The sequence below is a fragment of the Anneissia japonica genome, unplaced genomic scaffold (assembly GCF_011630105.1).
Source record: "Anneissia japonica isolate Jap-2015-1 unplaced genomic scaffold, ASM1163010v1 scaffold6792_len961167_cov158, whole genome shotgun sequence".
NCBI classification, from domain to species: Eukaryota; Metazoa; Echinodermata; class Crinoidea; order Comatulida; family Comatulidae; genus Anneissia; species Anneissia japonica.
Window position 1 is genome coordinate 241,817 of NW_022701523.1, and position 26,763 is coordinate 268,579.

General features: G+C 35.2%; 1 protein-coding gene across 7 annotated transcripts in view; it reads left to right on the forward strand.

Moving 5' to 3' along the window:
* The first annotated feature begins 5,233 nt into the window (after nt 1-5,233).
* LOC117103565 (kinesin-like protein KIF21B) overlaps nt 5,234-26,763 on the forward strand; it is a 75,808-nt gene continuing 54,278 nt past the window's right edge. For 4 of the 7 annotated variants that reach the window (XM_033244140.1, XM_033244142.1, XM_033244143.1 and 1 more), the window contains exons 1-3: nt 5,236-5,403; nt 6,059-6,170; nt 19,913-20,092. In XM_033244140.1, coding sequence (XP_033100031.1) covers nt 6,133-6,170; nt 19,913-20,092 — 218 coding nt within the window. In that variant the 5' untranslated portion in view covers nt 5,236-5,403; nt 6,059-6,132. Of the gene's footprint in view, nt 5,404-6,058; nt 6,171-19,912; nt 20,093-26,763 lie in introns of all 7 variants that reach the window. The other 3 variants (XM_033244141.1, XM_033244138.1, XM_033244139.1) reach the window with 2 other exon arrangements.

The following is a 26,763-nucleotide window of genomic DNA, read 5'->3' on the forward strand; positions in this document are numbered from 1 at the left end:
GATACGACGCCCCGTTATGGAGTTATGATTTTTTAAATAACATGATGTCAGAAAATCAGCCCAAAAGCTTATCTTATTTCTGTTGGTTACGCACCGCTGATTCGCAATGTTTGTCATCACTTCAACATGTCTACCGATTCGTGAAAAAGGCGTATAAAGCCCAGCAAGATCTTCGCGAGCTTTGAAAACAAATCTAGTGTTGACCTGGTGTTGACATGATCGACTGCCAATTGACGTACTGTGATTGGTCAGAAGTGTATGTCTGTGACGACGGATTCCCGGCTGATTTCACGTCCTCTACGAATGAACTCGACGAAACCCAAGCATTATAAATATAATTACGCATGCGCATATGCCTTACATTAACGTCATACCGTTCCAAGTAACTCGTCGTCGCAGATCTAAAACTCGCTATTATTTCGTTCGAACGAAATATTATTTTCGTTCGAACGAAATATTATTTCGAGGGAACGAAATCATTTCGTTCCCTCGATATATTATTTCGTTCCCTCGAAATAATATTTCGTTCCCTCGAAATATTATCCCTACCAAGTGGACAACTTTAGGGGACGAGGACACTCAGATTTTGAAACTTTGTTTGAGTAATAAACACAAATTTTATCTCCTGAATCATTACAGAACATCGGTATATAGGCTAATGAGTGTGAAGAAATTAGGGGCTTTATATAACTCCGTCAAGGAGAAAAAGCACAATTCGTCAGAGAGAAACAAAAATTCTATGTATTTTCTACATATTAGCAGACTCTAATATCGATTACATAAAGCTTTGAAACCCTTAAATTGTCAAAATTTATAAACTGTTGAAACCATTTAATCGAAGCTCGACCACACCCACTTTGCTTTCATCTTGGGCATGGACCTCCAGCCGGGGACCTCGGCCCCACCGTTGGGCAAATCCTTGCACCACCTATGACGAACAGCCGACACCGAAGGCACTGTGAGCGTATCATATACGAAATATTATTTCGAGGGAACGAAATAGTATTTCGAGGGAACGAAGTATTATTTCGAGGGAACGAAATAATATTTCGAGGGAACAAAATAATATTTCGAGGGAACGAAATAATATTTCGAGGGAACGAAATAATATTTCGAGGAAACGAAATAATATTTCGAGGTATTTCGTTCCCTCGAAATATTTTAATATTTTCTTTAACCATGTCCCTTTAGGGGCTCCGTAAAATAATGCTATATAACAGCAGATATGTTTGAAAAAGGTATGCAGCAAAACATGCCATCTGAGTCTGGGTGGGTCTGCAGTAGTTGGGATGGAGGACTCGTTCGGGAAATCCGGGGGAGGGGATTTGCTATAAAGGGTGGGGGGAGGTTGCCCGAACCATAACACCCCCTGGCTCAGGGGCGGATTTGGGGGGGGGGGAGCCCCCGCCCCCCCCCCCCCCCCCCCCCCCCCCGAGCCCTGGAAGGTAAAAAAAAAGAAAGAAATGATAGCCCACAACGCCTCAAATGTTATTTTCGGGCGTCTAAAACACAAAAATTTCACGGGGGCATGCCCCCGGACCCCCTACGATATTGTTGTCTCGATCGGCCCAAATTTCGGTCCCCCTTTCGGCCCCACCTTTTGGACATCTCTGGTTCCGCCCCTGTGGCTACGGGCCTGATACTTTACGTTTACGTAGGTACATCCTGCAAAGGACCTAATGGTCCAACCGCACAGGGTAACTTGATTTTCAGACTCAAAAGTCGGGTACCTTTCTGGATCGCTTCTGTGGTAGATAAACTCTACTTCGATTCATATTTTCAACTTTCAAAAAATTCTTACAAACAATTTATTTTCAACACCAGAATCATTTTGACAAACAAATTTGTTCACTTTTTTACGCTTTATTAAAAAACATTTGTTTAAATTTAATTTCAGGCAAAGCCATATTTATGGTTTTAGCGTTTAAAAGATACACACAGAACATAAAATAATAATACTTATATTTTGCACATACTGAGGTGGCTCCAGAAATTTTTTATTTAGATAGGCAAATTACTATTTTTGTCAAACGACGTGGGAGGGGAAAATGCCCTCCCCCTCCTTCGCCACCACTACTCATAAGTCAGATAACAATAGTCCTTCTATTTAGACTTAAACTATTTTATTCATTAAAATTCAAGGGTATATTCAAATGTCAGCAAATCAACATACAAATCACGGAAAATTATAAATTTAGTAAAAATTAAAACAGATTGAGAACAATTTTGAATAAAAATGTACATTGAATAAAGTGCATTGTAATAAAAGTTTTAAAATTATCTAAATACGGTAAAACGTTTTAAAAATGATAACATTAATTAACAATTATTAGGCCTACAAGAATTATGAATAAATAAATAATTAATATCAATTAAAAATAGTAAACATTAATCGATTGGAAAATTGTTATTTAAATTTATTATCGTGAGTTATAATAACTTACTTAAATACTGTAATTAAGCAATTCAAAATATGGAAGTGAATTTGTTGCATCTCATGATTTAAGGTGGTTATACATTCACTGTCGTTAGGGTTGTTGGAGCATTTAGCATAAGGCTACGAAGGGACTCGAGGCCACCGAATACCGACAAACTTTTATTAAGAAAAACGAAGTTACATTTTCTTTGTAAGCCGGGCACTTACTGCTCCACGGCTGACTCGACTCGATCATATAGGTACAGTATTATCAAAGAACTTAAATAGCAGAAGAATGAACTGCTCCGCGTATTTGCATTAAAATTGATGGAACATTCACCCTCCTGCGGATGAGGTAAAATTTGAACATTTTACCATGGAGGTATTATTATTCATAATACCTCTATGATTTTACTAAGTCGAGAAACTACAGGAAACAAACGAACCAGAACAGCGCCTTTATTATTGCTATATTGCGCCGCCGCGCGGATGAGGTAAAATTGCTCTCCATGTACCCACAATGCATTTTGAACGGATGTTCCGCTATATTGTTTAATAGATTGGGAAGCTGCTCTATCTTCTGCTATTTATTATCTTTGGTATTATCAAAGATAGGCTACTAGAAACACAAGATAGAGCACTCGCATAGTAAAAATGAGGTGGAAATCGTGCCGGACGTAGGCGGCGCCCTTCTTTTTACCCATGCAAGTTTTCTATACTTCGTGCCCTTCTGTTGCTAAGTATATCCAGACGCACACGGCGCCCTTCTTTTCCACTAATGGAGGAAAACTTTATCACTAGAGTGCATCCGGCCGCGATTTTTTTTCCCGTACGAAACATTTACATGAAACTCCACTCGGGCCGTCTCGGCTGAATCGACTCGAAAATTTCATTGCAGAATTCAGGAGGTCAAAAGGTCATCAACAGATAAACATCAACAGATAAACGTCTACAGAACAACTTCTGAGAGAACGTCGCTGTCTAATTTATTTTTTCAATCATATAGTGGTGTACTTTGTAGACTAGTCTTTTAAGAACATTTTGCTGGAAACATTTTTTGGATACGACGCCCCGTTATATGGAGTTATGATTTTTAAAATAACATTATTCGATACGATACGATACGATACGATACGATATTCTTTATTCAAATCAAATCAAATCAAATCAAATCAAACTTTATTTGTCCATTAAAACACAGGTAAAATGGAAATTCTTTTTCCACTGGCAAAGAACATGAAACATCAAGAAAACATTGTAAAAACATTAAAATACACCAGAAGGAGAACAGTGACTAAAAATTGGAAAGTTTTCTAACAATTTAAAATAATTAATAATCAGATTCATTTAAAACATTTTAAAATGTAAAATTCGCATTGCAAGCTAATTAAAATCACTCATTTTCGTTTGGCATTTTGGTTGAAGATACGTATTGCGTTAATTACAAATGAGTCCCTGTATCTGTTGTGTCGAATACGTGGAACATATAATCTAAAACCTGAGTGACTAAAACTGAAACAATGGTGAAGTGGATGGGTGTCATCTTTCATTATAGTTTCTACTTTTTGTAAAATCATTTTATTGTATATGTTTACTATGGGTTCTAATTCCATGCCAATGCATTTTTGAGCTGCTTTTTTGATTTTTTCAAATTTCTTTCTGTTCGTCATTGAGAAACTACCGTACGCACATATTATGCCAAAAACTAGTGTACTCTGTACAACAGTTTGGTAAAATAATTTAAGAATGGTTTTATCCACTCTTAACTTCCTTAATTTTCTTACAAAGTACAATTTTTTATTTGTTTTGCTATATTTATTATGTCAGAAAAGCAGCCCAAAAGCTTATCTTATTTCTGTTGGTTACGCACCACTGATTCGCAATGTTTGTCATCTCTTCAAGATGTCTACCGATTCGTGAAAAAGGCCTATTGTATCGATTCGACGGCTGTCACACAACCTTGGCAAAAACGTTGAAACGCGCAACTCTTAAAAAAATAATCAGAAAATTCAATGACGTACCGGTAAGGATTCTTGGCTATATAAGGAACTGATTTTACCATATTTGGGTACCTTTCCCTTTTTCCAATGTTTATTCAACAGCTGTCAGCTAATGGAAGAGCATACACTTTATGCTAATGAAAACGCGCGAAAGTTAAAAGCCTTTCTGCCGTGTGAGGGCGTCTAGAATCAGGGACGTCACGCTGTGTTGAAATTGAATAACCGTCAAAATTGATCTCCAACGCCGCGGCTCTCTCGGACTGTATAAAAACTATTGACTGACTTATAAAGCAATTTGTAGAGCATGAATCGTACACTAGCGGAAAATTATTATTTAGGTTAGATTTAATGCATTCAAAAATGTTTTCAAGCATTAAATCTAACCTTCGTATAATAATTTTCCTATAGTGTACTATGCGGAGCTCTACTAATTAGGCCTACTTATATATCCATGATTGCACTATAATTTGGTCATAACATTTCATGCATATGTAAAAGCGTATAAATTGGTCTACTAATCACAGCTCAGGAAGCGAACCGACGCTTTGATTCGCGCGAATAAATTCGCCAAGTGGAGGTTTTCCACTAGGCGAATTAATTCGCGCGAATCAAAGCGTCGTCGGTTCGCTTCCAGAGCTCTGATTGGTTGCGCATTTTTTCTCTTCGCAAAAACTCCGATAGGAATGTGAATGCGCATGTGCATGAACCGACGCTTTCGATTCGCGCGAATAAATTCGCCTAGTGGAAAACCGGCATATGCTAAATGAGCTGAATACAAATGCTACGACGAATTATGAGAGGGCGTTCCATAATAAACCACCTCTTGTGCGCGACGATTCCACGGTGAAAGATTTATTACATTGTAAGCGGAAAAGTGGCTGCCGAGAAATGACAGGCGACGAAGTTCTATCGCTGCAAGCTTTTCGTGTAACCACCATGTAGGATGGGCTTTTGTACTCCAAATACAGTGTATGATTTATGCAGAAAGTAGGTTACATTTGTAATATTTGATTTAACCGTTAAATATATTTAGAAGTGGGAATGCCTACACGTTGACACTGACTGACTTGGCTAGCGAGTGGTGGTGGTAAAAATGTAAGGCATCGTGCGTAGCTAGCCACTGGTGAGCCTACTTGCAGTGAGCTGTACAAACAACAACACTGTTGTTGGCCTTCAGCTGACTGCTGTGGTTTCTTTTGCGAAGTCTGATTATTTAGGCCCTGGGCCTAGTTTGGTCTCAGTGAGTTTTTACGTAGTTTTTTTTCGGCCAAAACATTGAAGTTATATAGAACGATTCTGTAACATTTAATAATTGTTTTGAATCCATTTCATTATCATCAATATGTGGCTTGGAAGTCAGCCAGGACAGGTGAAGGGTGGTGGTAGGCCTAGCCTATGCCTCTAGGCTAGGCCTACATTTGAGCTGAGTGGTGAACAACACCTGGTGGATGGATTTTGCATGCAACCACCTGCTACTAAACTATCATAACAGAAAATATTCTGTAACCATTTACAGCCAATGACTAGTTCCAGCCTATAGTGAACTGATTCTGAAATAACAATAAAATATAGCCTAGGGGCTAGGCCTAATGCTGTACTGTATGCAAGTTTGATAAAACACCAATTTTGCCTATTTCTCTAGGAGGATTCAGTATTGAACTTGATTGATGCAAAGAAGTAAGGCCTAACCTAGAGAGTATTACTACAAAGTCAGATATGGCAGATGACGAAAGTGCAGTATCTGTGGCTGTTAGGTGAGTTTTTCCAAATACATAATGTAATTTCATCATTAACATGTATTATATAAGAATTACTGTGATGATTTTGTGGTCCCAAAAAACTGTATGTCTAGTTGGAAAAGTGATCATCACATTTGTCATCATTATCAAACAATATCATCATCACCATCATCATCATCAATCATTCATCATTGACATCATCATCAGTCATCAGTGTCAATCATTATCAGCTAAATTAGTCAGAGGCACTCTTCATCAACAAGCATTGATGTCCCTATCACTGCCTTCCTTGTGTTACTAAAGTTATGGCACCATCTTTCACAAGGGATATTGTGTGTCCTATGTCCACTAAGAATAATAATAAAAAAAAATAAATAAAACATAAATATGGTATGATGCATGTTTATTTTTAATATTTTCTAACTCAAAAAACTGAGTAGTTTAACTGATGGGCATGGTTTTCTTTTCTTGGACATTGGAACTGATGAAAAATTACCTTAAAACATTATAGGAAAGAAAAGTAGAGGATTGTCTCTTGATCCTATTTCATTTGGGAATTCCAACAAAAACTATAATTTTAAATATAGAATAGGTTTAACTATGTTTAAGATACAGCAAACAAAATCATAGACTGTTTGTTAGAGGTAAAGCATTCAGGGCCTATTTTTAAAACATGACAATTAAAGATATTTGAATAAAAAGTTCTGTATGCTTATACATCAAAAGCTAATTAAGGTACAGGTTTTTATTTCTACAATGTAAGTTCATGGTAATTGTCAGGGGTGAATCCAGAATTTTTTAAAGGGGGTAAAATACAAATAAGGGTAAAACGTTACTGTAAATTACTTGGTTTTGTTTTTGTTATGCTATTTACCCGTTTGTTGTTTTTGAACTGTCTTTTGCTTTCCTTTGTTTATATTTTATATTGTTCTTAGGTGCACCACCAAAGTGATGTGTGCCACTGATCTGAAAATGAACCCAATAAATCGTATCGTATCATATCATAACATATCCAGAATAGATAAGTGAATGCGCCAATTTCAATATATGCCTCGAAATTTTTTCCGCCGTACGAACTGCGTTCTGGGATAAAATGATGTCATCGCAACAACGACCACACATTTAGAAACCCTTTTTCTTGTAGTCGAAAATTGGTTACAACCTAGTTTTAGTTTATAAACGTTTATACAATGTGGGTAATTATCTATTGATGAGATGTTGTTTTAGTAGTTTTTGTATTGTATACTGCTTCTATTGTTAGAGGCCTTGTCCATTTTACACTTCAATTCACCAACCAGTTGTTGCATACAATGCTCAGTCTAATAATATTGAAACTGATCACATACCCATTCACATTTTGTTTCCAGTATCTTAAAAGTATATGTATCAGACTGTATCCCAAATTGGTTATGGTATGGGCAAATGAGTATTACCTTAATAGGATTAAAACAATAAATAATGCCAATATAAACCAATCACATTTCATGCTCTAACTAAAAATTAAAAATCTTATCTATAAACATGACATCATCTATTGTTTTAGTAGGGAACCAGTCAGTACGAAGTGATACCACTTTGAGCGAATGCTAGTTTGAGCAGATGCCACTAAGAGTGAAAAAGGATCTAGTCTTGCAAACATTAACCTGTGGGAATTTCCTATTTCGACCAACCATTAAAAGTTTTTTGCACTCTTTGAATTCAAATTTGCTATAACTTAGCTGTTTTCTTCTTATAACTTCTTATTTGTTTATGCCTTTTTCTGCTGATAGTGTTTTTTCTTACATATAATTGGAAGTGGCGTAACCAGGGGAGAAATCAACTCATATCACCTTATTTTGTGAGCCAGCCCCGCCTCCCCCCACCCATTTAATTATCTATATTACAAATATGCATTTACTAATGCAGTTACAATACAGTTAAAAATCAGTGACAGTTACAATTACAATCATCTAATTTGCTTTTTTTTACTACAAAACCTCAGATTGAACACATTGAAAACCATGAATATAGTGGTTTTTAGCAGCCATAGAGTGGTCAGATTTGCCAAAACTAATTCAAACATTGAATAATTAATAAAAAATAGCGAAAACCTTTCAAAAACTTGGTTAAACAGTGCAGTAATTAAACTGGCATATCATCTGCTCAAACTAGCATTCGCTCGATGTAGCATCCGCTTGTATTGAGTGGTAGTGGTAGTACATGCATAATTTTATTTTAATACACTGCAATGAATTTAATTTAATTCAGTCTCATTGCTGTTTACTACATGATAAAGGAAGCTTGCTTCCAGTTGCTCTGCTAGAATAATGTTCCTAGAAAAAATCTGCTACTGTACAAAAAGCGAAAAGCGCTGTGATCGTATACATTAGTATTACTCTTTGTTTTTGGCTTTATATATTTTTTATATTGTAAGTTTGATGTCTTTAATAATACTAAAATTTATTTTAAATTTTTACATCTATTTAACCAATTGTTTAAGTACCTGGATCCAAATTTCGACTATCATGTTTTATTGTTGAGAATAAGTACTCATTAATTCCTTCAGTATATTATATAAGTACTGGAGTTAATGTATGTATGTAATAATTTTGCTATTCAGTAATAGTAATATTTATGCATATAAGTTATTTATTTCATAATAATTAAATAATAATAATAATATCTGATTAGTTATAATTTAAAGAATGAACTTAATGCTAAGATATTGATTTCAATTTCTCACATGTAAACAAAAGATGCATCTAATTTGATGTATCCTTTAATCATTGTCTTCCTGCTGAATATCCTCCTAGCGGTATACTGTGCTAAGGTGTGGCTGCATTACGCACACACTGATGGTAATTCAACTTACCTTAGTCACCAGCCTCTCAATTGTTTATTAAGGAAAAAGGACGCAATTGTAGTAGGCACCCATAATGCCTTGTCAATCAGTGAAGGTGATGGGAAGTGCTTCAGATAAATTAGTAGTCACTAAAATAGGGTCAATATACATTCAAATCTCTTTGTTTTAAATGTGTTTGATATATTCAGCAACTGTGTTGAGTGTCCATTACAACCTTTTTTCCTTTCCTCGCTCATTTTTAATGCTTAGTCCTTTGATTCTGTGTTCACAAATGATTTCATATAATCTAAAAGAATGAATTTTAGATTTCTTGTATATAAAGTAAATATTCAAAAGGAGGTATTATAGTTGCATTTTCTAAGTCTGACTGACCAAAATTTGTTTAGGTAAGGACTCTCCCTAAAACGTTGTTCCAGCCTTTGGTTTGATGTATTGGCATATTTAAGAGTACATAATAAAAACACATCATGCCATTTTTTGAGAAGATTTAATTATGAAATTTGCTTATGAATGGCTGAGCGAGTCGAATGGCCAAGCGGAAAGGCAGGGGCGCCGCTAGCTGCAGCCTTAACATCGGCACTGGCTCCAGTCGCTCCTCGCCCATGTTACGGTTGGTAGAACCAAGTCTCCTCGGATAACGACTTAAAATGGGGGTCCAGTGTATACATCTGGCTCGTGTGCACTTTAAAGAACCCATTGCATCTTTCGAAAGAGTAGCGGGTTACCCCGATGTTATGGTTCATTTCAGCCCCTGTCGTTGTGGAATGATGTGAACATGTATCTACCAAGAAGCGCCTCTTTACGGCTGCTAGGTAGTCACGGACCACGCCCATACGCAATTCAGCACGGTGACGCTGCGAGTTATGGGTTATTCTACCTTTACCTTTATGAAAACATTTGGCAAAAACATGTATATTGATTCAAATAAAATGTCAATTTTAACATTCTGTACCAAAAAATCTAATTAGAATGTATTGATTCATATATTGTGAACATTTCATATCAGGTGAAATGTAGCTGAGCGATAAAGATGCACGTTTTGTGTGCAAAGATAATTTCATGTGCTGTTGTTGAAATTTGTAACATCGTCTTATGATGTTCTACTTGAAAATCGTAATTCTGCAATAGTGCATGCATGACTCAGACTGATCATGAACAAGAGACATGGCGTACTGTGCCAAATGTTTCCACATTGAAATGGAAAATGTTTTGTAGTGTGGGGGTGGCTACTTTTAAAAAAGGGGAAGTTTGTGAAAATGGGCATTCATAGTTTGAGAATCTTTGACTATCTGAAAATTGGGCTCCATACAGGTATTTTGACGATGCAGGCCTGTAGGCAGAGGGGGCAAATCCCCAAACTATTTTTAAAAAGGTCCAATTTTAAGAATTTATTATTAACACTAAAATCATTCCCAATCATCGCGAAATTCTATGCATTGCATTTCATTTGCCAGCTCTTCTATCCATTGATTTTTAATGTGATTCAAAATTTGTTGGAATTTATCAGTTTCTTCCAGTTATTGAAGATAGATACATGAACAGCAATGTTAAGGAGGCCTACAGATGTAATGAAAAAGTCATTACTTTTTCAGTTCCCTACCAACACCCAAATTAATGCAGATTTAATATAGAATTCTGAATTATGAAATCCACCTCAAAATGCTCCTTTTTCAGCTTCCCCGGCCCTTAGCCTAAGCTCATTTTCATCGCAAAAAGACAAGCCCCGCTCCCAGTCAAAAGGCCTGTCTGCAATGTCGTAAAAGCACCAGTTCCATATACCAGGCATAATGAGCGATCATGAAAAAATTCAAAATCAGAAAATATTGATTGTCATCAACAATTTTAACAAATGTATAATTACAAAATTTGTTTACTTGGATGCAAACACATACAGTATATTAAGATTGAAATGAATTTATAATATACTAGGTACTGTAGCACAGACAATTACACAATAGGCTCAATATAAAATCCTGACAGTGGAATTAGACTAAACAATGACAATTGATAATAATTTTTTTTTATCAAGTTGCTGTTGTTTATGTTTGACAAGGCCAAGAAAGTGTGTCCTATAGTTGAGCCAGCTGGTTTGTGATGTTGATTGTGTAGGACGTAATTCTCACGGGATATTGTTATGTCAGCGAGGAGGAAGTATCAATTTTGGAATGGTCTAACCGGCATCTAGGTCATAATTCAAAGGCGTCTATTCATTATGATAAAACATGATTTTGAGCACTGTTGCAAGTTGAGACACCGCAAAGTTGATGTTTTAAAATAATATATTACACTGACAGGTTTGCATAGGACATGTTTGGAAATTACATTAGGATCAACCTACTATTAGGATAACCATTCAAATACTTTTGTTGGGGTGCTCTGTGTCTTAAGGGTTTTAAATATTGACCCGTAATTAGGGTCAACATTTTGATGATCGATACGACACTGGTCATGAAGAGACCTGACATTTCAATACAGTGTTTATCATGCGATAGACACAGAATAATTAATACAAAAAAAAAATTAATATGCAACATTTGATTGCTCTAAAAACCAGACCTGCATAGCATAGTTTTGTTTTGTAAACGTGTTTGTAGTGGAGCTGTAGTTTGGTGGTTAGGATGCTTGCCTTCCAATCCCAGGGTGATGGGGCTCAAATCCTACAGGTATGACTAAAAACATTTCCACTCCCTAAGCCTTGCAATGAGACTTTGCTCATGAAGCATCATGTTCATTCTTATATTCACAAGAGGCCCCTGTATAAATATGGTTATAGCTGCTACATTCATGTATTTAATGTTGGTTGTTGAGGAAGGAAATGAAAGTGATAATTATTAAATAGAAGTTTAACGCACTAAATTCAACAAATGTTTATTTCCTATAATAAAATGTGTCACATTATTTCTCAGGCTATGCAAACTGGCACATGATGTTTGTTGTTTATTTTTTAAAAATGACATGAAATGACAGTTGATTGTGTACGCATGTTTTTGGGGGCCCTCAATATTAAAAGATAGCATGCACCTAAAACTTGTATCAGGCTATAATACTACTTCCCTACTATATGTAAACAATGTTTATAATGAATTATGTAATGCAACTTATTAATTAAATTACCCTAAAGCTTGGTATAAAGTAACCTAATACCATTTTGACAAAGGCTGTGTTGGAATTATTTCTGTCATCATTGTAATGATTTTAAAAACGATCCTGTGAACTTTACCATCGACACAATCTGGCATGTTCTGCTGTGCATTAAATATGCCTACTGTAATATATAAATCAACATATTAAATCAAATTGGTTTGAGTATAACCCTTGTCTTTAATGTCAAAAAACCATGTACAGTGTATCTATTAAGTCCACAACAATAGATCTCAATTCTACAGACTTCATAAATTCTATTTTGTTTCCATTGCTCATCTGACAATACAATACAGAGGAAGGATTCACTTTAAATGTTCAAGGATATTTCACAGAGTTCATTCCCAGACAAATAATTCCAACTAAACCAATACAGTATGCCAAGCCTGTTTACCTGTTCATTTTTGGGTCAAATTCATAAATGATTCAAGACACACACACAGGTAGATTCCCATAGGTGCTGGGGAACGGATGCTTTCAGTAAGTGCAAGCAGTCACTAATTTCACTGAGATGAAACAAATATCCCCAGGTCTGATAGCATGCTATCCACAAAGAACAGAAACAAAAACAGCAACAATTGATGGCTCTAAGAATATCATCAACCTGCAGTAGAGATGGTGAATAACAGCTTGCTACTAGGCAAGCTGAAATTAGCATGCGCTGACAATCGTGACATATTGTAATTTTAGTGATATAGAGCCCAATCACACTTATTAGGCCAGCCTAGGGTCTGCCCAGGGCCGCCTTAAATACGGCCAACTCAGGGCCGACTGAAACGAATTTTCCCATTCACAGATATTTTTTAAGTCGGCCTTACGAACATTCACACTTCTCCTTTGTGCCAGGTCGATGAATTGCAGACAGGAAGTTTGAGGCGATCGTATTACATGATGGTGGAACGGTAAATCACAACCTAGCATAAACACATGGAATTCGCGCGAAACATGAACAAATTTCAATATTGTCCTTATACTTTTTTAATTTTTTAAGCGTAGCATTCTGATTCAAGATTATGGCGACGATAATTATTATAATAACGAAGGCCAATAATTAGCGCAGCTCTACTTTACTCTGTGCAAAACCAGACTCGCGATTTCGAAAGTCCATACCTTTTGTAAACTGTATAGGCCTGTAAGACTGAAGGTTGCTGTCAATGTTTGGATACAGATTGTGAATAAGTAGCATCGACATCTATCTATGAGAGAGCAGCTTAGCTCAGTCGGTTAATCTGGTGGTAGCCGCTGTGTGTGCACTGAACCGTGGAGATCTCTAGGTCCCCGGTTCAATTCCCATCGCTGCCTTTCCTTGTGTTTCAGCTAGAGGGCTGAAATACAAGTTACAATAGTGCACCGTCTTTTGGATGAGACGTTTAAGCTGTTGGTCCCGTGTGCATTATGGCCCATGTGCACATTAAAGAACGCAGTACACTCTTCGGAAAAGAGTAGGGGATTGTCTCCCGGTTTAATCCCCAATCACCACCAGAAGGACCCCACTGGAAATAAGTCTTCTTCTAGACTTTCGTGGGCTATCCTTGGTGTTTACACCGAATAAATCCAATCCAATCTATTTGGCAATAATAATTATTTTCATTCACAAACAATTTTTGACGCTTTTTAGAACCAGCCTCGCTCATAATAGTAACAAACGATTATTTTTTTCAGTCCTTGGGAGGTCACATAAGTAGCTTAACGAACGGTGACACAAAACGCACGTGGTTGGTGAGGATGACGTTCACAGAAAGAATGATACCGCTATACAGTGTTATGATTTTAGAATATAAACTTGGGAAATTAATATGCGCTATACAAAAAACGGGGTTTCTTGAGCTTGTAATAGGCCTGTATATTTTTTCTCTACTGGAATTCAACTGTAGAAAAGAAAGTCGAAGCATACATAATCTGCTAAAGTGCCCATGCAGGGCTCGAAATTCACGCTAGCAAACTAGCAATTTGCTAGTAGGTTTGTCATAATTGTTAGGTAAAAATTCACAAACCAGCAAATTAAAAAAAATGATTGCTTGTTGGAATATCTATACAAAATATCTTGTAATTAGCCTAGTATTAAACTAAAACTAGACTAAACTGAACTACAAAAACTAATACAAATTTTATTAAATTTATTTATTTATTTTTTAATTATGAAAATCGACTAAAAATGCTTTTAATCGACGAAAAACGATCGTTTTTTCATCTTGAGCACCACAAACAAGATGGGAAGTGCGCCACCAATATTAATTTTTTTAAACCTGCAACAAGCTAAGTAATTATAAGCAGTGTGCAGAAAAAAAAATCGCTTTCCTCACATGTGTTTGTTGACGAAAGTCACAGGCGATGCGATCGGTAGTAAAGGCAAACTTATTTAATTTGGTTCTTTTTAAATAATAATAAACAATGTTTCAGATATGATAATAATAATTTACTATGAAGCCAAAACAAATAATAGGTTACAACCTAGGCTTCAATTGGCAGATGTTTTAGGCCTAGCCTTCTAGACCCTAATCTGGCTAGGCCTAGACCTCCTAACCTAGGCTAGGCCTACTGTACTACTACACCAGCGGCTGCCTACGGAACGTCTAGCTCCAGCTTTAAAAGACCAAGGCCTAAATATTGTACAAACAAAATTTTTATGTAAAATTGAGTTTCTGTTATGGCCTTTTTCTGTCAAAGATTTGGCTTGCCACCAATGCAGTTTTTGAAATCTCTAGGCCTAGCCCCTAGCTAAGCCTGCCTAGGCTGGTCTGGCAAAAAAAAAAAAAAAAACTCCTCCCGCCCCTGAACATTTCTGAGGGTGGTGTGGCACTAAACAAGTATATATATTTTTTTTATTTTCAAAATAATATGATATAAAATTAATATAAAATAAATTTATTGTTTATAATTATATTTGAAAAATTCCAATAAGAAGTACATATTTAATATGAAAACAAATAAGATACAAAATAAAAATTAATACAATGATAAACTTAACTTACCAGTATTTTAAAAAATAAATTAAGTATATAATATTAAATTTTTATTTTGTATCTGATTTTTTTTTCATATTAAAAATGTTCTGACACTGAAGTGAATAAATGTACATGGTATAGAAATCAATTTCTTATACTCATTTGGCTATTTCTTTGTGATATTTTTTTGTACTACACTCACCATAACAGAAAATATTATATTAAAACATTTAACACACAAATTTATAGAAGTATATCAGTTATTTTCATACAATTTATTTTCCGAAAATAATATGTTGATTTGTTATCAATATATTTTACTAGTTGAGCAGCTCATTTTGCTATTTACATTTTTAACAACCAGCACATTTTAGCAATAGGTTGCTAGTGGCTGAAAAAGTAAATTTCTAGCCCTGCCATGCGTAAGCTTTGTATCACGTGGTATTTCCCCATGTTTACAACTTGGTTTATGATGCTTATGCTTTGTACGCAGGCTGTGAGTAATAATTACTGTAGTTAGGCATGGAGACCTTATATATAACAACTTTTATTCAAAAACAATAGTTCAAGTGAATACAATTTACTCTACAGTTTCCTTAACAATTTATTTCTCAATGGTGTTTTTTCGCGAAAGTCAGTTCGAATGAATGTTGTGGTAGATAAGATGTCAAAATCGACTGCAATCAGAGCGAACTTGGGCCGGCTCAGGTTCGGCTTACGTTCAGATATAAAGTTGGGTCGGCCCAGGTCCCGCATTGCGGGACCTGAGCCGACTCAAAAGTCGGACTAACTTTAGGTCGGCTCAGGGCCGGCTTAACATTTATTTCAGATTTAAAAAATGCTGACCCTGAGCCGGCCCTGGGCCAACTAACTCTTAAGTGTGATTGGGGTCATAATCTTATTTTTGACATGCAGTAATTCTTATGGTGTTTACTGTATTGTACCTTTTGTGGGTTGTGTGCAAAAGGTCAAATAAACTTTGAGGTACCTGCAGGGTAGGATCCAGAGATGTCCGAAAGGGAGGCCAAAAATGGGGCCTATTGAAATAGCAGGATCCTAGAGAAAAATTTTTCAAGACACCCAAAAATAACATTTAGGCAATCGATTTTTTCTTTTCTTTTTTTATTTTCATTTTTCTTGACTTTCCAAAAGGAGGCTGGGGCTGGCCCGGCCCCTGCCTAAATCTACCCCTGACTTGGTCTACTGTACAGTAGCTACTAGGATGTGTCAGAAAATATAGTAATTTAGCACAACGTTGCAATAATGTTAATCAGTGTGGGATAACAATGCATGGTAAATCTACAAAATAAGCATTTTGAACACCAAACTGCATCATTATGGTAAAATTGTTAGGTTGGGATTTTCTCATGGAAGTATTGTTTGTTTGTTTGTTTATTGTTTTTCCACACACAAAATAGAGTAAACTTAAGTTGAAACATACAATATTAAATAGGTTATAAATAATAAAAAATGTGATTAAAAAGGGAGAGGGGTAGAATAAATAAATAAAAGTGTGTGAACGGAGACCGAAATAAACTTTACAGCATGGTCACCGGTTTAAATCAGTTTCCAAAAGAAAAGAAAAAAAAAATTAAAAAAGTGATGGAATAAATACAATAAAAACAGGCCATTTGTTATATACTTGGACGTTCAGTGTTAAGTCTACCAACCAAACGCTAGTCTCGAACCAACACCAGCTATGAATAGTGCGACAACCCTGGCTTACTGCTCTGCCTCAGCCATTCAACACTCGATGCAAACTATCAAATTTTATGTGACATGCCTAAATATTGCCATGATGACATCACATCATGACCATATAGGAACATTATGGGCAGAGCTCAAGGTTGAAAAATTTTTGAAATGTAAACTTAAAACCTAGGTCTTTGATTGATTGCTCAAATAGGCACCTAAACTCTGAATTCCCCCTGATAGTTTGGTTAGATTGCTTTCACCTCATTACCATTAATTCAACTGAGATGATCAAATTGTGAATCTTGCTTTAGTTATATGCTGGTATATATAACAAAGACCTTGTCTTACTTTAATGTACCTTGCAGTAGAATGCACACCAAATTGTTAACCCTCCGATGCATATATATCAATGTTTTGATTTATCAAAAAATTTAAACACAGATTAAAGAGCTTGTTTGGTGAGTGAGAGATTCTGGTTCTTGGTTGGAATATTTTTAGTATAAAATGCTATACAAACGTGTACAATTTTTACTAAATAAAGCACCATTAATTTTGATTAATTTTAAAAGATTGATTCTTACAGCTCATTTCTTTCTTTCAAATTAAATAGCATGTAATTTTCTAATTGGGACGTAGATTCTGTCCATAGGATATTCTTGTTGTGTAGAGAGAAAAATAATTTCAAACTTTAATCTTTATCTGGATAGAATAGAAGCTTTTGTCTGAATCCATGATATGATTGAAAAAAATACCACACGTTCTTGATCTTGCATTAAAGAACCAAGTTTTGCTAATTGGGCAATCCCTGTGTAATATACTGCAAACTATGTGAAACTATAATTCTTTCATTTTCATTTTCTGTTTCTTTTATAAATTTTCTTTCTGTATGATTCTATGTGGGTCCTACAGTACTCTATGACTTTGTTAAAGATCCCAGTACATTTGAGGCTCATACGCCAAACATCTATAAATTATACATTCTATTCTTAGTTTCTTGATTAGCTTGATGCCCTCACCATTATGATGACACCTGTGAACTTAAATACACTAGCTAATTGATCTTTGATCAATTGTTGAAACTCTCTGGTGGAGTGTGGCTTTCCATCTCTGTTAGTCCTTGATTTGCTTTTTATTGGTTTTTGGCTTCGGTCTTCTGGATAGAATAGGTTAGTTGTGTGTGACCTGAAGCCCAAAATACCACATACAGTAGAGTATCAAGTACCCTAGGACTGGTAGCTAAATGTTCTCACAAAGAATGGCCCATGATAATAATACTTTATTATAAATAGTATTCAAATGTTGTCCTTTTTATCCTACAGTGTAATTCCTAGTATTTTTTTTACATTATGGCTATTATACTGTAGTACTGTACAGTATACGTTCCCATAACATTTCATTTTTAATGAAAATTCGCTAAGACTCCACTGACAGTCAGTCGACTGACGTCCACCGTGCAAGAACTCTCGCAGAGTTGAACCAATTTCATCAGCTGATGACAGTGTGTACTGTAGTACTACTAAGCTTTATATTAGGAATGCTTTCAATTGAAAACATAGAATGGGAGTCATCCGTGATTGTTGCCATGTTCATTCTATGTTCTACTTTAAATAAATTTTAATTTTTTACCACATGTGTGCGAATATGTCATGAACGCAAAGGCTTATGCGCTAATGTTTAATATAGTACAGTGTCACTCTGGCTTGATTTTAGATTCGGTCTATTTTAATTGAAAACGTAGAATGGGAGTGATCCGTGATTGTTGCCATGTGAATTCTATGTTTTACTTTAAATCAATTTAAATTTGTTGAATATGTCATGAACGTAAAGACTTATGCGCTAATGTTTAATACAGTACAGTTGTCGCTCTTGTAGATTCGGTCTATAGCCGAAATCGGTGCACAACGTTTAGACATACTTTCTACATTTTATATGAAAATTGAAACAAGTGAATTTTACGCTCACATTTTTAGGGAATTGTTGTCATACGAACTACACATCCAAATTTTGCAAATAGGTTGAGTATGGGCTGTAATATATTAAATATTTCACTCTAGAAATGTCAGTCATTCACACTTGTAATATACTGTAGCATTCAGGGTGTCAGTGAGTTATGATACTATTATGTGGAGTAGGACAACATTGGTTTGTGTCCGAGTGTCTTCCCATTATCAGGTAATCATCAACTACTCTCATGTGGAAGGAACTCCTCATTAAGATAATTTGTCATTATAAAGGATGAGTGTTGAGTATCTGTTTATTCACATGAATTATTGCTCATCAAAACAAAATAAAAAACAACAAAATGACAATGCAGTTTGACCCCCAGCATGACCTTTAAGGCCCTGATTTCCTTTTACTGCCAGCGGTTTTTCAAGCTAGACTGGTTGCTAAATGCCTATTAGTTGGCAACATGTCAGTAATTTAACAAAGATGAGAATAAAATTGATAATTTGAATAAATTATAGCCATTGTATGGAGCATACGTTGGTTTCGGCCTGTGGGGATCAGGGATGCGCGAAAATTAAGAATACGGAACTAAGTCTGTATCCCAATGAATTTTAACCCACTTTATAGTGAAACGCATTTGCTGCTATGGGAAGTGTGTCCACCCTGCCCTACCTGACACACTACACCCATGCTGTAGATTCCAGAAGTTAATGACATTTACAGGTATTATCATTGCTCTAAATAATGTCATAGTCTGTGTTATTTTGGCCTCTGTTTATGTTCAGAAATGGTTTTTTTTAACTATCATACTACATAAATAATTCACTGTATGTTATATAGAAAATCTTACAAACATAAGATATGCATTAAAAATAAACATGGAATTAATTTAAATTGGAGTAAAACCAATATAATAAATATGCATTGCTTGTGACATTTCAATCTGTTGTCAAAGTGTCTTCATTTATTCCATGTTCATACATCAGAGAAACCAGATGAAACTATTTGATATTAAAATGTTTTATAGATTGTTAATGTTTCAGCCCCGACCAAAAAATATTAATACTCAGTACTTTTTAGTAGTCATATTTAAAACTCATGTTTTATTTAAAAAAAATAAAAATATTGTTTTTTTTGTTAACGATTAATATCATTTAGTTCTATGATGATATTATGTTTCTTTTTAGAATTCGACCTCAGTTGGCGAAGGAAAAAATCAGTATGTGTCGGGTATGTGTTTCTATCACTCCTGGACTGCCACAAGTCGTCCTTGGACCTGAACGAATGTTCACCTATGACAGCGTGTTTAGCATGGACAGTACACAAGAGAGTCTTTACAACTCAACAGTACATCGCCTAATTGAAGGGTAAGTCCTGTTTGCAACGAATATTAGTGGAATCAGTAACATGCATGTATGTGTGGCAGGCATCCTTATATTCATTGATTATGCAGTAGAAAAGAATAACTTGAAAAGGACATCATCAACTTCTAAACATTAATAAATAGATTTTACTTGGTTGTGTGACTCTAAAACCTGATTTGTGGTACGTGTACAGGTTGATCCACCTGTTCACTGTGTTTTTTCTGGAGTCCAATTTAAAATTACACTTTTAGCTGTACTTGAAGATAATCAGAAGTCAGCTTTTACACTATACTAGAACGGAGAGAGGTGCTAATCACACTGATCAAGAATGCACACAACATAAAGTAAATCAGAATTGATGCAGGATGAAAAAAAGGAAAACTGCAGGGTGCTTTTGGTTCTTGCAGTTTAAATGACTTTAGCATCATACAATAACATGTACGGGACAACATAAACACAACTGTATTTAAAGTTGTATGAGTATTGACTTCGGCCATATTTGTACTAAAATGCCAGTCTTAAATCATGGCACTAAAGCATCTATGTATGTGCCTCACATTAAAATCTCTGTCATTAAATGAAACACAAATACATTCAGCTCCCAAAGGGAAAATTTCATATATGATGGCTACTATTTTGTAATCAGCATATAAACTACTACTGTAGGTGGACAGACCAATGTAAAATATGCCTAAAAAGCAACTAAGTGCAATGCAAAGCAAGAGGTTTGCACTCCTAGGGCCTGTTTCTGCTGCTTTTCCTAAAAATACGGTATAAAATATACCGTATAGAATACGGTATCTGAAATCCAGCATCCCATTTCTGCTAATAGTACTTCTTGGGTGGTCTTGTTTAAAAGGTCCTCTTTTACCCAAAATGCCTTTCGTGAGACGGAAGTTTGGATTGACTTGTGTAGTGAGTTTTTTTTTTGCTCGCGATAAACATGGTTTCTTTAAAGAACGTTGTACTGTAATTTTAGTTTCATCTATTTTATCTATAATTAAAAATTGCAACGAAGGAAGTTTTACACCCCAATTTCTGCTACAGCCTAGAAATTATTGGTGTTATTTAGTATTGGCTAATATCGTTAGTATTTTCAGTCCACATTTCGCATGCTTTTCCACGACAGAAAAATCAAAACAACTCGCGTTATGCTCTGGCTCTTGACCTCAAATTAGGGATCGGCACAAAATACGGTATTTTTTATGGCAGCAGAAATGGGGTATTAAAAATACGGTATCTGTTGCAAAATACTGGAATAATTCCACAAAAATAGTGGGGAAAAATACGGTATAAAAAATACGATATATTTTTATGAACCCTGTTTCTGTATGTAAAAAAATACTGTATTTTAAAAATACCGTCTATATACGGTATTTTTTTGGCAGCAGAAACAGGCCCCTATAGTTGATGTGTCGTATTTATAATTTGAATATAAATAAATGGTAGCTAAAGTTTGACAGTTTAAATCATAACCTCTACTCCAATCCCTCTCTCCTTAGTATTAACATCTCCGCCAAAGGATGTTATGTATTCACCGATGTCTGTTAAGCTTGGTTTCTATACATTCTCTATAGCCCTACACTATCGCCGACAGCTTTCGGTGATGCTGATTGGTCAGTTGAATCGAGGAGCCCCCCCCCCCGATTGCTTTGAAATCACTGTAGCGACAGTGTAGCGAATTTAAGAAAACCAGGCTTTAGAATGATTATGCAATAACTAAGGAAAGGGATTATCATAAAATTTGGGGGAATGATACATAGTATTCAAAAAATGAGATGTTAAATTTTGGAAAGTAAAGGCTTAAGGTTAAGGTCATGGAAATTAAATTGTTTACCCAGCATGAGCTTATAAGAAAATAATGTAATTGGCCCATCATACATGGCCTGCGTATTGTTCAGTATTCAGGCTTAGTGCAGAATTGCTTAGTATTCGATTTCCACTGTTTGTTATCAACTCAAAGAAACAAATCTCGTATATATGTACTATGTATGACGAAAATAAATCTTGAATCTTGAATCTTGAAAATAATGTAATTGGCCGATAATACATGGCCTGCGTATTGTTCGCTATTCAGACTTAGGGCAGAAAATAATGGAATCGCCCGTCATACATGGCCTGCGTATTGTTTGGTATTCAGGCACAGTGCGGCGGCATGCACTCTACTGTATGGAGTGACTGCTCTAGTGTTAGGTTTTGAATTGCTATTAATATTTTTATGAATGTACTTTGAACTATTAATGATTATCAAATTAGAAACATTTTTAAAGTATAGATATTGACTCTTTAATAACCTTAAAATTCTTGAGCCTAGCAATAATCTGTTGTTTCATTCTTGACCTTTAGCCATATTAACCTCATCCATACAGTACTCTATGTACTCATGATCAATGTCATAAACTTGAGATCTAATTAATATGAAACCATATCTTCATTTACCATATAAGTATGATATGTAGTTACGACCTTTACTACATGATATACTATAGGCCTATTCATGACTTAAAATGATTAGTTCATTGATGTCATTGACAGTCCTTTTTCTTCATAGGATCTAATTCAGGAAATTCTTTCAACTATAAATATAGGAAACAACAGATGTTGTCTGATGACATCACAGAATCTTCAACTTTGACCTTTTATAACAGTATATCAAATTTGCATAGCTACTGTACTGTAATTACCAGGGATGTCACCAGCTTTTTGAAGTGCCGGTCGGCGATAATTCCGCGTTTTCCCGGGGCTGGGGAGGTTCGCCGTATTTTCGAAAGCTCTTAAAACCAAAAGGCCTAAGTAAGTCAAGCAGGCCTAGGCCCAAGGCTAGCTGACGCGATTTTTTTGTACCCAGCCGCATTGTTTGCCGTAATTTCACATGTTTGATGATTACCACAATGAATGTGTATGTCACTGATTCATGTGCACTCATTTATTTATTTTTTGTCCATTTACACACATTATATATCAATTATAATTAAAAGTGAAAAACTTAAAATACAAAATGAAAACAAAGTAAAGGAATAAAACATAATAAATCAGGTTTCATAAATTTTTAATAATCTTCCTGCCCCGGACCATGATCTCATAATAAAACACTTGAATGGTCACGATTTCAACTTTAACCTTTGAATGTGTACAGAGCAACCATGTCATGCCAGCCCACGATGTTCGCTATGACTCAACTGGGCCTAGGCCTAGGCTGTTAAGTTAGCGATGAATAGCAGCATGAATTAACGTAACCACGGAAACATTTATTGTATTCTTATTGTCTTTTCTATCAATTTAGCTTGTCTATTGTGTTTAGGTAAACTAATTATTTTGTTACAATTTGTAAACTGTTGAAATAATAGTGGTGGTCGGGAGCCTGTAAATCCTGGTCGGAAATGTTGAGTGCTGGACGGGCCCGTCCACCGCAGACCAGCGTGGTGACATCCCTGAATTACTTTTGTCATTCCTATTAATTTTTTAAGTAATAACATTATTTTAATTTAATATTGTGTAAAATATAAAAAGTATTCTAATTAATTGATAATTATTTAAAATGTATCTACGGTAGGCCTACAAATAACATGTATATAAACTAAAATGTTAACCAGCTATGTTGCATAACTGTAGCAGACAACAGCATGTGATAGAGAGTTGATAAAGCTACATTATACTATAGATGGCCATATTGCATTCCAACATAATAAATCTTCATGTGTCATTTGCATTTTCCATTTATTTTAATGAATGTTGGGTCAAACAACATGTCATACATAACTTGCTGTCAATTGTCATACAATAATTGACCTCACCCATGATTCTGATCATTACAAATAAAATACAGTTCATTAAAATGGTTCATCTATTTGAATGTGTCTGTTTGAACATTGCTAAAATATACAGATTAATGATGATACTAATAAATTGAATTGCTAGTTGCCCTCATCAAATTTTGGCACCTATTTTGGTGCTATTTTCCAAACTGATGATGATCTGAAAGGTTGCTGTCATAGCCGAAGAAGAGGTGAAAACGTAAATGGTAGAATGAACTACAAAGATTCATTTTACAGTATCTTCTTTTTAAAAATATATTTTATATTATTTACCAGCCTGATTACCACTAGTATAATAGAATAGTAAATAGCAAATAGATACCCTCACCAGAAAATAATTTTAAAACTTGAATGTGAAACAAACAAATAATTGTATTTGCTATGCTTTGGGTAGCTACGGGATCAGGTCATGTTTTTATTCATGAACAGATTCCTGTGGATTACTTCATAAAATTGCAGTGTTGTTAAATGTAAACTGTGTAAACAGGGTGCATTGCTGAGACCTCATTATGATACCTACTGTAGAGAGTGGGGTTTGTTATTGTTTGCAGAATTCGGCCAAATTATGTTCTGCCTCCAACCATGCTCCAACCATAAAAATAAAATGCTTCCAGCACTCTGTGGTTAACTTGTTCACTGTAGCCTAACAGGTGTCTTGAAGAAAATAAACATTTTTTTTATGCGTATGAGAAGATAAAATGCAATAACTGACCACTGATCACACATATGGCGATACGTCCTGTTCCAGCCCTGGATTTTGCATAAACTTTGGAAACTATGAGGATTTAAATTAGAGGCCCTGGGAATATTAAGTATTGAATAAAATTCCATGATTTTAAGACTTTTAACAATTATTACTGTAGTTTGTATTTTTGACTTAGGCTTCGTTTAGTTTTATCAAGCTTCCAATTGGTTATTAAAGACCTAGCTTTGTGTCTCCTGAATAATTGATTTTTCCTTTTTAACCTTGGTGGCCTGTTTAGTAGTTGTTCTAACAGGACTATCTGAACCCAGTTTCTTTATCATTTTATACCTCCATGATCTTACAACTTTTTTCAGTTATAAAAAAATTTCTTTAGTTTCTGGTAAATTTAAATTGTAATTCAGTCTGCTAAATTTTGGAATTATTTTTGTAAGTGTTACTTATTCAATACTGATCAATATATGGCACAAACTAAAACCCTTGTCTGGCCTTGTTTTACAAAATTTGTATGAAATTAATACTTCTTATTTATCATTTCTTGAATGCAACATTATCTTTTCTCGAGGATATTCATTAATATCCTGTCATGTTTTTATTTTGTGTACAATAGTGTTGACTGTTTTTAAGTGCATTTTGATATTTGTATCTTATGAATTGCAGGAGGGCCCCTGGTAAGAATAACCATCTGTGCCTTGCATAAGCAGTTGAATAGATTCTCATTTAATTAAAATATAGAATGTCTAGTGAATCATTCTTAATAGCCAATGGATGGCAGGGCTTTGGCAGACTATAAACAACTCACAATTCAGTATGTACAATGAGACTTACTCAGCAACATACATTATTTCTATTTTGAGGAATTTAATGTCTAATGTTGAAATAAAAATTTATTTGCAGCCTGCTTTAAAGATATGCTGTTTGTGTCAAGCTAATAAAACTGAACAATAAAATATGGCAATTTGTATTGAGCTGTACATGCCCACATCAAAGGTGAATCAACATAACAAACATACACACAACATAGTTTTATCTTGATTGACCTTGGATTCGGGGATGCACAGTTCTAACTATGAATTGGCTTATTAAAGCCACGTTCACATGTCTCCATCGATCGCGAGCGGTTGAGATGCTGGGTCATGAGCGAGATTGTGTTAGATAAAAAAAAATGGCCAAACTGCGTTTGTTACAGTAGAGTCATGAAATATTGCACTTTTACCTGCGCGCAGGCTTCGTAGATACATCGTAGCCTGACATAAACAATCTAACCTGCGCGCAGGCTTCGTAGCCTGATATAAACAATCTAAGCAAGGCTACACGAAGCGAACCTACGAAGCAAAAGCATGTTGTTTATTTGTATTTGCAGAAAGACTGCTGTAGCTTACTGGAATAAACAATGTATTGTTTGATAATTTGTGAATGGCAAACACGAGTTTAGACCGTTAATTTAAAGTATGGAACTGTTTTTCAATAAGAAAAACATACACTTGACTTCATGGGACGCTCCTCTTCCACTCGCTGTCCACGACAGGAACTTGTTTGTACTGCTGTATTATTTTTTTAAAATTAATTAGCCTAGGCCTAGCTATTTTTCATTTACAATTATTTTACCTCATTTAAAATGTCAAAAAACGATGTCCTAATGGCAATACACACATGTGAAAAGATTGTTCATCAAATAATATTTTGTAGTCTTGATTTAGTAAGATAAATAATAAATATAAAGGAGAATTAACATCCGTTGGTTGTAAAATTACCGAATGTCACATGGAAAACCCAATGGAAAATAAAACTTAGCCAGCATTAGACGTCAGAGTGCCCGCCAATCAGAACACAGTGTGTTAAAGGTTAACCTCGTGGCAAATGTTTGAAAAGCTGTGAGCAACAGTGAGTAAAAAATGGAGTAAATGCGGTCTAGCATGACTAGCCTTAATTCGGCAATGTAGTGATTTCTATACTTCCATTTAGTATTGGATCGCTTTGCAGGTTGTTCTGCTTCAAATTACGGTAAACAATAAACAACGTGGCCTGTAGAAATCGTAATAATTTGTACATGATTTGTCATCAGTATTATTTAAAAGAAGAAAATTCCTACTACCAGAAGAATAATATCAGATCAAAATTCTCCGAATTGGAAAGTTTACCAGTATAACTACTGT